General features: G+C 47.6%; 1 protein-coding gene across 1 annotated transcript in view; it reads left to right on the forward strand.

The window, feature by feature from the left end:
• The window catches only part of TCF7L1 (transcription factor 7 like 1), a 138,303-nt gene extending 126,943 nt beyond the window's left edge, over positions 1-11,360 (forward strand). Inside the window, exons 5-12 of the mRNA XM_081157004.1 lie at positions 4,821-4,953; positions 5,956-6,058; positions 6,326-6,409; positions 6,881-7,024; positions 7,660-7,819; positions 7,904-8,011; positions 8,708-8,783; positions 9,975-11,360. Of these exons, the coding sequence (XP_081013130.1) occupies positions 4,821-4,953; positions 5,956-6,058; positions 6,326-6,409; positions 6,881-7,024; positions 7,660-7,819; positions 7,904-8,011; positions 8,708-8,783; positions 9,975-10,408 (1,242 nt within the window). The 3' untranslated portion in view covers positions 10,409-11,360. The remainder of the gene's footprint in view (positions 1-4,820; positions 4,954-5,955; positions 6,059-6,325; positions 6,410-6,880; positions 7,025-7,659; positions 7,820-7,903; positions 8,012-8,707; positions 8,784-9,974) is intronic.
• The last annotated feature ends 4,258 nt before the right edge of the window (positions 11,361-15,618 follow it).

Consider the following 15,618-nt stretch of genomic DNA (forward strand, 5'->3'; position numbering starts at 1 on the left):
ACTGATTTCAGTTCTTATTACACAGTATTGACTTTTTATTTGGAAATAATTTTAAACATCTGGTAAAATTGTAAGAAGAATCCAAGGAGCTCCCATGTACACCTTATCCAGATTCAGAAGTTTTGCCCCATGCTTCCTCCCCGCCCCCCCCCCCCCCCCCCCCCGGCGTGTGCGCACACACACACGGTTTTTTAAAAACAATTTAAGAGTAAGTTGGGAACATTGTGCCCCTTTAACCCTGAATACTTTAGATGTATTTCCTATTAACAAAGATACTCTCTTATAGCAACCACAGTACTGTTATCAAAATCAAGAAATTAACATTTCATATTATTATCTAACTCACTATATATATATATTTTCAAATGTTGGTAAATGTCCCAATAATTAATTGTTCTAGCCAAGTGTTGTTTCCTGGACTGCTGTCCAAGATCACACATTGCATTTAGTTGCCTCTCCTCTTGGGTCTCCTTTAGTGACTTCCTTAGCCTTTGTCTTTCCTGACCTGACCCTGATATGTTTTGAGAATGTCCCACAATTTGGGTTTATCTGATGTTTGTGTTTAGATTCAGGCTGAATGAGTTTGGCAAGGACACCACTGCTCTGAGGTTGGTCCTGAGTGCATCGTGTCAGGAGGCAGGTCCACGGTGTCCATTTGTCCTGTTTGCCCCAGTAGCAGTGATTCTCGCCTTGCTCACTTGGTTCAGGTGGCACAGTGATTCGATGCTTGTATATACTGCAAAATGATCATCACATTGAGTCTGGTTAACATCCGTCACCATGAGTATGTTAAACAAAAACTTTCACAGCCAAAGGCGCTCCTGAAAGAAAGGATTTTACTGAACCACATGCTAGCCAGGAAAGGACCACGTCCTGGCACATGCAGTCTGAACCTCCCTGGTGGAGAAGACACGTCTGCTGTCCTGGATCAAGTATCTGCAGGGCCAGTTAGTCCAGCCCTGTTAGCAGATGTGGATTCTGTCCACGTGTATTGTCAGCCATCAGCCTTCTGGCCGCGCAGCTTGGTCCCTGTGGCATAAACAGTCTCCACGTTTACCCAAAAATAAAAGTGTGGCTCTCCACTTCTCTCAGTGGAGGGGACATAATGTTCAAATTTCCTTCCCTTAATAGGATGACAGCATCAGTAAAGAGTTTACATTTTGCCTGTAAAGCAGTGTTAGAGGGTGGTGTGTGTATACAGAGAGAGACTTGGGTGGGGGTCCCCCCCCCAACTTTAAGTTCCTATTTGCTCCCCTTCAATTACATGTAAATCCTTTGACCTTATTTTCTGCACCAGCCAACCAGCCAGCTCCCTCTGGAATATTCTGCTAAATTTCAAGAGAGACATGGGGGTAATTTAGAAACAGGTAGCCAGACAAAAGCGAGGAGTCCAGAAACTGTGGCATATGAGGAAAACAGATGCCTTGGGGAACAAGGGTCTGTCTTCCGATACTTGATGAGCTCTCATTAGGTAGAAGGGAATAGTTGTTGAGGTGATACACCAAGGTATGAGTCCAGGAAGGAGACAGCTAAGGAATTTAAGAACTTTCTAGGAGCTAGAATGGGATGCGTTCAAAGAAGGTTCTCTGAGCAGTGAGTGTGATGATCTCTAAAAAGGGGTACAGGCACAGGATGTTCTACTGAGGTATGGGGTGAGGGTAGGGGGACACTGTCATGCATATGTTTTAATCTAAAACATTTGGAAGAACTTAGCCTTTGCTGTATGGAATATGGGGGGATCAGTTACAGGGAATTCACTTATTTACTGGCTTTCGGGTTACCTGAGCCCTGCTACGTGGATTTACAGATTGCTCAGTTTTACCTAAATTAACCCAAAAGCAAGTGTACCAGTAGCTTCAAAGATTCCTGTAACAAACCCTATTTTGAAAATACTAATAACAGCACAAGCCAAGAAGAACATGGCCAAACTGACACTTTTTATTGATTGAGTTGCATGATCAGAAACATTGAGAGCCCCCTGGCCTCGCTGATGACATGTCCCAGATATTAGAACCAGAGTAACAGGGACGTTGCAGCTGGAGCCCGAAAGCCCTTGGAAGTGCTCATTCTTGTCAGTTGAGCGTTCTCAGCAAACTGTGGGAAGCAGGTCCCCTCCTGGCCTCTGGCTGCTTCAGATCCCACCCTTCTCCCAGGTGCATTAGAAACAGTTCTGGTCACCTTCCCATGCTGTCCTCCCTCCCACCCCAGCCCTGCGTTTAACCATAGACTCTTGAAAACAGTTCTGGTTGCTTCTATCAGTAAATAGACAATTGAATGCAGATCGAATGGGTTACTTAAATATCTAAAATCAGGTATAGCTAGCGATCCACTGAAACTCCGAGTGTGTTCCCTGGGCAGCCTGCTGGCCTGTCTGACTGCTTTGTGAGTGATGCCATGGAGTTAAGGCTCACCTTTGCCTGAGCTGCAAACCCCTTACCCTTCTGACCCCTGAAATCAGGATCAGGAAGAAAAGGGAATAGTCAGTGAACAATAGCAGTGGAAACTTTGTAGGGGCCCCAGACAAGCTGCTGAGAGCAGCAGCTAGAGGAGAGAGGCGGGGCTGTTCGGGAGAGGCTGCTCCTGGTCTGCAGTGGAGTTGAGGGCTGTTGGTTATACTTCAAGCTTGAAAGTAAGTTCTAAACCAGGAGAGAGGGTGCATTTCTTCCTCACGGGTGGGAGTTTGAAGAACTTTGGCTTGAACCAACTCTAGAAACAGACTGAAGTAGATATGAAACACTTGAACTAGGACAGAGCTGGGTGTGCTTGACTAGACAGAAGGATTTAGGTCCAAGATGGCTCTGAGATGCTCTTCTTTAGAGAAACTTGACCTCGGCTGCCTTACTGGGTAGACACCCTAGCCTTTGCTTGTGTGTGTGGTTTCTACTGGGGTAATCCACTGTGAGGCGGAGAGTTCCCAGCGTTTCTACCCTGGGCCTGAGATTATGCTGTGGACATCCTTGCCCTGAAGGCGGCTGAGTAGAAAAAGAGCGGGGACATTTTGGGGGGATGGCAGCCTCCAGAGAGCCTATCCTGAATCAGCCCTAAAGAGCCATTCTCACTTACCAGCCCCAGGGGCCACATCTTCTGAGACTGACCAAGGAAAAGTTTACCTTCCTTGCTCTGGACAATGCTGCCACCTACTGGGAACCAATAGTAATGGTGTTTAAGTGAGGATACCTACATTCTCCTGCTTTGCACTTAGCTCTGCTGCTCCTTCAGAGCCAAACTCAACAGCACATGGGCAGTCAAGATTTCAGAATGCCATTAAGTATTAAGTATTTTTAAATGATGTAAGTGTAAACAAAAGCATGGGCAAGGAGTCTAAATGAATGGAGACACACCAAAACAATAATAGTGACTGGATTAGGCTGGTGTGATTGTGTTTCCTGATGCTTTGTAACATAGTTTCTATTTCTTTCTTAGAAAATGTGTGCTCATCGTAAGTGTATATTTTAAGTAGGTAATAAAGTTGGAAAATACAGAAAGAGAACAAAATCACCCATAGTTCCACCACTCAAACATACTACTGTTTACATTTTGGTGGGCTTCTATTTAGTCGTCTTTTTTCATCATGGAGTTTATGTATTTTTTATTTTATTTTATCGCTATCATTCTGTCATTAGGAGTCTGTTGTGAGGTGATAGTTGTTCAAGGCCAGGTACCAGCGCCACCTAGCGGTTGTGGTTCAGAACGGCCTGAATTCTCAGCCTCACATTGGGTCTGGGCGCAGGGGCCCTGGGACCCAGCCTTGCTCTGGTTCTCTGGCCCTCATCTCTGCTTAGCCTACTGAAAACGGAACACGGCCACCATCAGTACACAGGCCGGAGTTTGCATTAGACATACCATGAGCAAGGAAAAAGGCCTGTCGAATCTATGAAATGAGAAGTTCAAGCCATAAGACAGCAGTCTGGGGTTCTAGCCCTTGGGCTGCCTCTAAATCACCATCCCTTTTACAGATCTCTTTTACAAATCTCTTTATTAAATCTCTACTGGTAACCAGTTTACCTTATTTTTAAAATTTACCTTAAAAAGAAAATGTATGTCCATTCTTTCTCTCTGAACGAGATGTTTTGGTCAGGTTCTTGGGGTGGCCAGTAGTACGAGAATAAAGGGGGATATGAATCCAGTTCTGCCATTTACCAGCTCTGTGTCCAGGGCCAAGTCACTTAACCTTCCTGAACTCAGTTTCTTCATCCTTCAGATGGTAACAGTCATAGCTGCTTTGCTAGGTTATCATAAGGACTAGGCATTATGCCTAGCCCTGTGCTTGTAGATAAATGATAGCTGTTTTTTATAAGAAAGATCCTGTGGTTAAGTTAGATTACTTTAAAGCATTTAAAAAATTAATTCACTTTACCAATTCTAGGACGCACAGGTTTTCCCCGTTTTAACATTTCTGAAATCAGGATACAAAGATGATATGCCAGGGTTTTTCTTTCTTAATAGTTATATAAAATAATGGGACTCCTTACATTCGCTAGTGTTTCAGATGATACAGCGGGTCATTAGGTCAGCAGAGTGAAGGGTGACTGGGAGAAGTACCCTGAGTGCTCTGGAGTTGTGTCTGTACATCTGAAAGCGACACGGGCTATGGGAGGTCTCCTGGTGGGTGGTTTTGAAGAGGGTATGTTGGAGGGTGGGCATCATCGCTCCTCTGCTCCAGCTGAATAGACTTCCCCTTTCTCTCAAGGGCTGTATGAGGACTGAATGGGATGGTGCATGGAAAATACCTGGCAGACATTCGACTCAGTAAATATCAGCTGATTTTACTCTCCATCTCCTTGGCAACTGTCCCTAGTCTCTTTCTCTCTGTCTTTCAGTCTAACAAAGTTCCTGTCGTTCAACACCCTCATCACATGCACCCGTTGACACCCCTCATCACCTACAGCAGCGACCACTTTTCCCCTGGCTCCCCTCCCACCCACCTCTCCCCAGAGATTGATCCAAAGACAGGTGAGTCTGCTGCTGCTTGGCCCGGACCCCATGCAGAGCTCCGAGGGGGGGGAGGCTTCTCTTCTCAGACCACCCATTTGACATGGGGCCAGATCATGTCTCCACCTCTCAGTTATCTGTTGCCTTAGCCACTAAGTTTAGCCTCTTCGGTTCTTTCACCTGTACATTATCTGTACATTCTACACAGAGTTATTGTCAGGGTGAAAGGAAATTAAATGAGATAGTGCACAGGGCCTGACTCCACAGTGAGCATTGGATATTTCTCTGTCTGTTTCTTCTACTTTAGAATCTTTTAATATTTTGGGGGTGGAACAAGCTGGCAGGGAAAAAAAAAATCTTTATTAACTTTGCAGTCTAGCACAGGGCAGGCTGTGCCTCCCTAAGTGAGACCTTGACCCTAAACTGCACATTTCAAGTGGAGTAATCACTTCTAGCCAGGCTACAAGGCAGCAAGGTGGAGCTTTTTTTTTTTTTTAGCTTGTTTACTAGACCTGTCTATCCCAGGGAGCCGTAGTCTTCATAAAATTCCCATTTACCATGGCTCAGAGTACTTGGGGAGTCCTCTTTAGAGAAAGAGTTACTACCAGTTACAGATAATAAAGACAAATGTGGATTTGGAATCCAACATTTGTTTCTCCATAGACGAGGCAGCTTTTCTAGAGAGGTAGTTAGTTGATGACTCTGGATACCTGGGGTCTGCTGGTCCAGAATTTCCTATCCCTGTTCTGGATACTCCTGTATAAGCAGCTAGAAGTTAATCCTGCCGACAGAAATGGATCCATGTAGCTGGAGATTCTGCATTAGTCCTGCCTTCCTGAATATGTCCTTGACCAACAGGCCGGTAGAGCCGGAGAGGTGGCAGAGGGCAGGGATAACGAAAGAGAGGGTCTTCCAAGCTCCAGACCACCAGAGGGACATAGGGCAAGGAACCTCCCAGATGATGTTATTTTAAGGTGTTACGGTAGGGCCGGAACAGCCTGACGCATCTCTCTTTGGAAGCAGGAATCCCCCGGCCTCCTCACCCATCTGAACTGTCCCCGTATTACCCACTGTCTCCTGGAGCTGTCGGACAGATCCCCCACCCCCTCGGCTGGCTCGTCCCACAGTAAGGAAACCTGAAGGCTCTCTCACCCTCGTTCCTTCCCTATGCTGAGCTCTGCCTTCTGTGCCTCCAGCTGCCCCGCCCCCATGGGGTGCCCTCTCACCAGAGCCCAGGGCTCAGACCCCCATCCCAGCTTCCTCCCAGCCCTTACTTCCTACTCCCTGCCCTTCATGCCTCACCCTTTCGTCCCGACCCCTTTCCTTCCCTGCCCTGCACATTCCCATTTTCGCCAATATACTGACCAGGTTTCCTTGCTCCTAACCCCTGCAGGCAAGGACAGCCCATGTACTCCCTTCCTCCGGGTGGCTTCCGGCACCCCTACCCTGCCCTCGCCATGAACGCCTCAATGTCCAGGTGAGTCCAGGGACAGGCTGTGAACATGAAGTGGCAGTTCAGGGACTGATTGTCCGCTAGTGTCCTTGCCGTTTCTGACCATTAAGCAGCTGTCTCTTGGCAGCAAATGAGGAGGCCCAGGCCCACCTTTCCTCCCACCTCTCTGATGAGGTTCATGCCCCGTGGTGGGAAGGGCCCCTGTGCCCACAGGTTCATTCTGCCGCAGTCTCTAAGAGAATTTCAGAGCCCTAGAACCGACCCCCCTGGTCCCTCCGTCCCACACACTGGGCTTTGTGGCCCTGAAGCTTTTTTTTCCCTATGTAGTTCCTGATGTGTCTGGCAAGGTCAAGGATGGCCTTCTGTTCCTCAAACTTGGCCACAGCAGAGGTGCTGACCTGCTTCTGCACCAAAGGCAGGGGCCACCCATGTCCTCTGCTGGGTGACGAGCACTCAGCCTGAATCCCTCTTCTGTCCTTTCTACCTGTTCCACAGCCTGGTTTCCAGTCGGTTCTCCCCTCACATGGTGGCTCCGGCCCATCCTGGTTTGCCCACCTCAGGGATTCCCCACCCCGCCATCGTCTCCCCCATCGTCAAGCAGGAGCCGGCACCCCCCAGCCTGAGCCCGGCCGTGAGCGCGTGAGTAACAGGCAGCATAGACTGGGTCACCAGTCTCTGCACAGCAATTGCTGTTTATTTTTCTCTCCTGGTGGCATTTAGCAGGCAGCCCAGCAGTCTCCCTCTGCCAAGTCCTCTCCCCTGGGAATTGTTCCCTTTGACTCTGAGACATTCCGCATCTTTTCTCACATTAAAAAAGAACTTTAATAGGCACGTGAAATGTGCACCCATAATGCACATGAAAATGTGAGGCCCAGGAAAGAGTTTTCTCATGGTCACATGGCTGACTGGTGGCAGAGCTGAGACTGGCACCCAGAAAGCCAGTGCATGCCTCATGGCCCAGGAGAGCCCCACCCCTTATTCCTGCCCAGAGCATCCTGCCCCGCTTCCTCTTCATCACCTGTGGCCAGTACATCCAGCCGTCATCCCCATCCTGTGCTCCTTCATCAGGAAACCCTTTCATAGGACGGGGCCTTGGTGATCCAGAGGGCTAGGACTACAAGTAGAAGGGGCTCAGGTGCTGAGAACAGCCACAGGCCGCTGGGATTAGCGCCCGCAGCGCACCCCCGTCCCCAGAGCCACGGGCCCTTAGTGGCAGTGAGGGGCAGGGATTGGTGAGCTGGATGACAGCTGACACATGCTGACCTGCTTCCCAGGAAATCACCAGTCACGGTGAAAAAGGAGGAAGAAAAGAAACCCCACGTGAAGAAGCCCCTGAATGCCTTCATGTTATACATGAAGGAGATGAGGGCCAAGGTGGTGGCTGAGTGCACCCTGAAGGAAAGCGCCGCCATCAATCAAATCCTGGGCAGAAAGGTAAGACCTGCCCTCACCCGCCAGGCTGCGGAGCCGGCGTCCCCTGCATCCTTTGTTTCCTGTCTCTGACCCTCTCCCCCACAGTGGCACAACCTGTCCCGAGAAGAACAGGCCAAGTACTATGAACTGGCCCGGAAGGAGCGGCAGCTTCACTCCCAGCTCTACCCGACCTGGTCGGCCCGCGACAACTATGTAAGTGCCCACTCAGGCCCCAAGGACAGCATCAGCACGAGGAAGGGGGAGAGGGAAGTTGACGACATGGACAGAGGACTCTTAAGGCTAGGGAGAAGTCTGTATTTCTCTACAAAGAAGCCATCTCAGTTCTCAGGATGTCAACAAAGACACGGTTCTGGTGCCCTGACGACAGACTTAAATTTGTGCCCCCCCCCGTTTGTCTGGACTGGCCTTTGACTCCCCACTTCAGGGAGCAGTGGGAGCCACGTGAGCCCCCACTGGGTAGAATGTCTTTAGCCAGGGGTCCCTGACCTGGGGCTCAGAGACCAACACGTGAGCCTTAGCCGGCACGTCTGATGATTCCCTGAAACTAGGCAGGTTCTGTATGTATGTTCTTACTTGCTTTTTTCTGGTAAGAGGATTCATAGCTGTATTAGATTTTTCAGTGGGACCTAGGACTCCTCCAAAAAAGACCAAGAACCTGTTCTAGGGCGAGAAATGGACAAACACGCCTGAAGTGCAGTGACAGTGTGAGGCCTTCCAGGACCGGGCACCTGAGTGGGAGGGGGAGAGTTGAAGGGGAGGCGAGGCGGCACTCCGGGAAGACTCACTCACTTCTGAGACTCCGGGGGGGGGGGGTCTGACCTGAGCGGCTCCCCCCGAAAAGCCAGTTGTTCTGTCTCTGTGGCCTCTTCCTTTGGCCATATTTTTTAGGGTAAGAAAAAGAAAAGGAAGAGAGAAAAGCAGCTGTCGCAGACACAGTCCCAGCAGCAAGTCCAGGAGGCAGAAGGTGAGCCTTGAGGAGGCGCTGCCTCGTTTCTCTGCCTTCCCACTGTCCCAGCTGCACCTGCCCGTGCATCACCCCGGGTCTGTGACGGACACAGTGACAGAGCTGGATTGTAACAGCTGCTGTTTCCAGGGCCTCTGCCTCAATGTGTACTCAGTGGGTGCTATTACTATCCCCTTGGTAGAGATGACCAACTGAGGCCCAGGGAAGGGAAGGGATTTTCCCCATCACTGTGCTTATTAAATGGTGGACGCGGGATTGGATCCCAGCACTTTCTCACTTTGAGGCTTAGGCGCTTTGGAATTCACTTCAGTTGCGTCTTATTTGAGGGTTAAGTTCTAAAATCAGTGCATAAGGTAAAAACAACGTAGTTGAAATTCCTTTAAGGAAGCGGCATGTTCAAGACCGACGTACCGCCTGTCAGGGGATCCAGGAAAATCAGCTTTGCCACAGTGTCTGGTTGGTCGAACACAAGAAGAAATAGTTTGCTTGAGTTTGGGGGCCACTCTGTACCAAAAACATGTACACCAGAATCACACCTGGCGAAGATATTCACACAGTGACAAGCATTTAGTCACTTAGTCACACCCCTCGTCTCATGCTTACTCCAGGACAGGTGTAAAGAGCTGCCACCAGCTAAAGCACTTTGCTCTACTTTCTCTTTTCCTTCCTTCCTTCCTTCCTTCCTTCCTTCCTTCCTTCCTTCCTCCCTCCCTCCCTCCCTCCCTCCCTCCCTCCCTCCTTCCCTCCTTTCTTCCGTATAATTTGTCTACATATGAGCACACATAAATAATGTATGTGCTTCAAAACCCACAGTAAACCACGCTGCTTAGCAGGTGCTACACTCTCCCCCATAGTACCATAAGCTAAAGGTTTTTCAAGGAAATTGGGTGGGGTCCATCCCAAAATGAGATGTAGGCGAGGAAGGTGAAGGTGCGGTAGACTGAGCTGTCTTCCCTCCAGTCCCATGCTGAGTCTTTCGTGCTCTTTGGCATTGCGCCTCCTCTGTGCTCCAGGCACCCTGAATGCAGCTGCCTAGCCTTGAAAGCCTTAGGTGCAATTTCAGGTCCTCACTTCCCTCCCCGGAAGGATTCTTGTGTTTCCAGAGACGATATGCACAGCCAGCCCTCTTCTGCAGCCTCTGCCTCACCAGAGCTACTAGCTGCTCACTGTTTCTTGTGTTTTTTCCCCTAGGTGCTCTGGCCTCCAAAAGCAAGAAGCCGTGTGTTCAGTACCTGCCCCCTGAGAAGCCCTGTGACAGCCCTGCCTCTTCCCATGGCAGCATGCTGGACTCCCCGGCCACCCCCTCCGCAGCCTTGGCCTCGCCGGCTGCCCCTGCTGCAACCCACTCGGAGCAAGCGCAGCCCCTCTCCCTCACCACCAAGCCAGAGACCCGGGCCCAGCTGGCTCTTCACTCGGCTGCCTTCCTGTCAGCTAAGGCTGCAGCCACGTCCTCTGGCCAGATGGGCAGCCAGCCCCCGCTCCTCTCCCGGCCCCTCCCACTCGGGTCCATGCCCACAGCTCTGCTGACTTCTCCCCCTTCCTTCCCTGCCACGCTCCATGCCCACCAGGCCCTCCCAGTACTCCAGGCCCAGCCTCTTTCCTTGGTCACCAAGTCTGCCCACTAAGCTGCCCTGTGACCTGCAGGCTGTCAAGTGACCCATCGAGTAGTAATGATTCAGAAGAGGAAAAAAAAAAAAAGGAAACTTTATTGGTCAATATTTGACCACCTGGACTGTTCTGTAAAGTGACTGGTAACAACAGCACTTTACGTTTTGTAGATGTAACCAGTAGCTGATCTTAAGGCTTTTTTAAAAAACAAAACAAAACCCACAAAAAAAATCTTTAAAAGAAAGAGAACTGAAGAGTAGTGTGTCATCCTTCCTGTGCGTGCAGTGGTGGACGGACCTGGGCAAAAGACCCCTTCTCTCTACCTCTGAGACTGCCTCCTCCCTCTTCTCGAGTCCCCTGTGCCCCAGCTCCCACACCCAGGCGGCACGGCGGCCACTGCTGCCATTTCTAGCCTGTTGCTGCTTCACCTAGACCCCATTCCTGGACATTTCCTTTGATCTCGCCTAAGTTTTTCTCCTTTGCTCAGCTCCATGGGCTTCTGCCTTCATCTTCTGGTCCTCTGCCCAGTGTAAGGCTGTCACCATGTGAGAAGACACTGCCTGGTTTGTCTCCACCAGCATCCCCTTCCCCCAGCGGGCCCCGACCTCCAGCCTCCAGCTTCTGATGGGGGGGACAGGTCCTCTGAAACGGTTCTTCCTACACTTAAAGGGACTCAAGGTGCCTGCCACTTCCTTAGTGACAAAGTCTGTGTTCCGTCCCTTTACCAGTCCAGATCTCCCCCTCACAGTCCCAGAGTGGCAGACAGGACCTGCTCCGAGGACTGGCTCCTGTCGCCTGGCTCAGTGCTAGCACAGTCTGCCAAAGTTCTAAGGACCCTCGTCCCTCCCCCATCACCTCACATGCTTCTGTGTGTATTCCTTTTTGTTTTTATGGGGTTTTTGGAGCAAGTTGAACTCCCAATAAGCTGTCTATTTTCACAAAAGAAAATAAAATTGCAGTTGCAAGACCTTTTCTGAGTGTTTTAATGCATGTGTTGAATCAAGCCCCCTGCTAGATTTTTGTGGATATGCAGAGAGAATTAGCACTTATTGAGAGGGACATAAAACATGCCTGACACAATTAGACAAATCCAACCCAGCCCGGAATGTACATCAACCAGTGAGTATCAATAATAAATCCAAAGGGAGGAATCCTTAGCTTCCATTTGCCTGTAACTGCCCAGATGTGAGGGGCATCCTTTGTCTGCTCTTCATAGTATCTAGCACTGCAATTAATTTTTCTGTAACAGCTTTACTGAGATATAATTCATATAACTTACCCATTGAAAGTATACAAACTGGGTTTTAGTTATGTTCAGAGCTGTGTACCCATCACTGTCAATTTTAGAACATTTTTGTCACCTCAGAAGAAACCCATGCATACCCTTTAGAAGTCACCCCCCATTTCCTCCAGCCCTAGGCAACCACTTCTACTTTCTCTGAATTTGTCTATTACAGACATTTCATTTGAGTAGAATAATACAATATGCGGTTCTTTCTCACTGACTCCTTTCAGCCTTCATGTTCATCCATTTTGTGTAGTATATATCAGTACTTTTTTAAAATTATGGTAAGTATATGTAACAAAATTTGCCCTTTTAACCATTTTAAGCATACAATTCAGTAGCATTAATTATATGCATAATGTTGCAACCATTATCACAAACTATTTCCAAAACTTTTCACCATCCCAAACAGAATCTCTATAACCTTTAAGCAGTAACTCTCTCGTTCCCCCTCCACCCAGCCTGGTACCTCTAATCTGCTTTCTGTTTCTATGAATCTGCCTACTCTAATTATTTTTGGAATTGAAACACTTGTCCTTTTGTGCCTGGCTTATATAACTTAGCATAATGTTTTCAAAGTTCATCCATATTGTCACATGTATCAGAATTTTTTTAAATTTTAAGCCTTGATAAAATAATTTAGTCTTCCTTCTTTTTATGAGTACTTGCCAGGTTTTTTACTCAGATACAAAGTTTTTTAAAATTGGTAAAATACATATAAAATTCACTGTTTTAACTATTTTTAAGTGGACAATTTAGTGGTATTAAGTACATTTACAATGTCATGCAAACATAACCACTATTGATTTCCAGATCTCATCATCCCAAACAGAAACTACCCATTAAGTAATAACTCCCCAATCCCTTCTCCTCCCAGACCTTAAGAACTTTTAAGCTACCTACTATCTATGAATTCGCCTATTCTAGGTACCTCATATAAATAGATTCGTACAATATTTGTCCCTTTGGTGTCCGGCTTATTTCACTTAGCATGTTTTCATGGTTCATCAATATTGTAGTGTGTATCAGAATTTCATTCCTTTTTATGCTTTTAAGGTTTTTTTTATTGGGCCTGGCCAGTGTGGCTCAGTTGGTTGGGCTTCATCCCGTACTCAGAGAGGTTGCTGATTCAATTCCAGGTCATGGGACATGCCTAGATTGTGGACTCAATCCCTGGTAGGGGGCGTACAGGAGGCAGCCGATTGATGTTCTGCTCTCACATTGATGTTTCTCTCCCTTTCCCTCCCTCAAATTATATTTCAATTAGACATACTGATCTGTACCTTAATATTTTTAAAAAGATTTTTAACTGATTTTGAGAGAGAAAGGAAGGGGTAGGGAGAGAGAGAACAAAGCATCAGTCAGCTGCCTCCTGCACACCCCCTACTGGGGATCAAGTCCACAACCTAGACAGGTGCCCTGACCAGGGAATCCACTGGCATCCCCTGGGTGTAAGGGATGATGCCCAACAGAGCCATGTGGTCAGGGCTTCACACCTTATAGCTGAACAATATTCCAGAGAGACAGAGTGTGTGTGTGACATTTTGTTTGTCCATCTATTGATGAATGCAAGGGTTATTTCCACCTTTTGGCTATTGTAAACAATGCTGCTATGAACATTCACATACAGTATAATGTTTGAGACCCTGCTTTCAATTCCTTGGGGTATATACACTTATGAGTGGAATTCCTTGGTTATATGGTATTTCTTTTAACTTTCTGAGGAACTGCCAAACTTTTCCATAGTAGCTGCACCATTTTATATCCCAACCAGCAATGTGCAGATGTACCAATTTCTCTACACCCTCATTGACACATTTTCTGGGTTTTATTGTTATTACAGCCATCCTAGTAGGTGTGAAGTGGTATCTCATTGTGATTTTGATTTGCATTAACCTACACATACCTCTACTAAACCAATATCCTTTAATGTTAGTCAAATATTTACGGGACTTGGAAAGAATTTTCTTTTAGATACAGATTCATTTACCAATTCACTTCCTTCTGCCAAAGGAGAGTCACGGTTCTGAAATAACTAGTTAAAAGATTTCTCACTTCTCTCTGATCCTCATTCTCTCCTCAGTATGAGGGTATGCGTAAGAGGGATTTTCTTCCAACAGAGAAACATTGAGAAGCACGTTAAAGGGTTTTTAAATAACAAACTGTATGCTATGTACAGTCTTCGGGACTTCAATTCAACTAGAACTGCATGCAATGTAACCCAAATATTGTACTCAACAGACTACAGAGGAATGTTATTGCCCCTGGCAGCTGTAGTCCTTTTTGGTGGGATTACATTTCAGTCTGAGTTTACCAGTATATTTTCTGACGCACTTTTGTGTCCCATAAAGATTTATGTTCTGGACAACTCCCAGGTCATTTACTCTTTAATTTGGCTCTCCCCTGCCATTCTTTTTGTTCTCTGTTATCTGATAATCCAATCCTCATCTTTAGATTTACACAAACTATCAGGTTCCTGCCTGCCTCCAGGCCTTTGCCCATCATGGACACTCAGCCAGGAACGCTGCTCCTCCTCTTCCCTTCAACCTCACCTGGTCCTCAGCTCAAAGGTGCTTTCTCCTGAAGTTCAGTTTCTGTACTTTAGTTCTTTGAACACACACACACACACATTTGTGTAAACATTTGATTAATATTTGTGAGTCCTGCTGGATTACGTTAGGGCCTATAATTTCTAAAATTTATTTATTGTTAACCCTCACCCGAGGATATTTTTTTCCATTGATTTTTAGAGAGAAGGGAATAAGGGAGGGAGGAGGAAAGAGAGAAACATTGATTGAAGAGGGACACATTGATTAGTTGCCTCCGGAATGTGCCCTGACATGTTGGGGATTGAACCTGCAACCCAGGTGTGTGCCCTTGACCAGGAATCAAACGCAGGACCTTCTGGTGTGAAGGCCGTGCTCTAACCACTGGGCCACACCTGCCAGAGTCCTATCTTTTTTTTTTAAATCACGGTCTACAAAGCACCTAGCCTGGCCAATGTTCATAAAATGATTTCAGGCAACAACTAATGTAGAAACATAACAGTTACTATAAACAGTGGGACACAAAACTACTTACCCAATGAATCTAGTTTGGGAGAAAATGAATAGGCATAGAAAAAAGACCAAGAAAATACATTTAAGGAGGGGAAAATACGTACATTTGTATTTGTGTTTTTTTAAACAGACACTAAATGGAAACACGAGAAACTAATGTAAGTGGTACCCTGTGGAGGGGTAGTTTTCTAATGTATACTTTAAAAAAAAATCTGTTTTGATTTTTTGAATCATTATAATGTATTGCCTGACCAAAAAAAAAATGTTAAATGTTTGCAAGACAGAAAACACACTAAAACATTTATAGTAGTTATCTCGGAATTGTGAGGCCAAGATTTTGTTTCCTACTTCGCCATGTTCGCGAAGTTCCCTACATTTGTATGAACGGCTTTTATGGTCAGGAAAGGATGCACTTTCAGGGCAGACCTTTGGCGACTTCGCAGGCAGGTCGTGGAGTTGGACGGGTTCTGCTTCCGCGGGAGAGCCCCGAGCACAGCCCTGCGGAGAAAGAACCACGGGAAAGGGAGAAGTTAAAACGGCGAGCCGAGGACCGGCGAGGGGGCGCCGGCCGCCACGTCCCTGCCGTGGGCCCACAGGCCCGGGCGCTCCGGCTCGGCCTGGCCTGCCTCGGAAGCACGACGGCCAAGAAGGAAACGGGGAGGGACGTTCTGTTGCGGGTGTGACGAAGCAAAAAAATCAGGAAAAGGTGGACGCGCCTTCCATAAGGGACCGTAAAGTGCCGCCACCGCGAAGAACTGTCACAGCGAGAAGTCAGTGGTGAGGCCACGCACCTCCCCGGCCTTCCCCCAACCCTCCCCTCTTCCGGGCGGAGCTGCTGGAGACTTCCGCAAGGGGGGGCGGGGCTATGTACCGAGTCGGCGCG

The sequence above is a fragment of the Miniopterus schreibersii genome (genome assembly GCF_964146895.1).
Source record: "Miniopterus schreibersii genome assembly, chromosome: 13".
Taxonomy (NCBI): domain Eukaryota; kingdom Metazoa; phylum Chordata; class Mammalia; order Chiroptera; family Miniopteridae; genus Miniopterus; species Miniopterus schreibersii.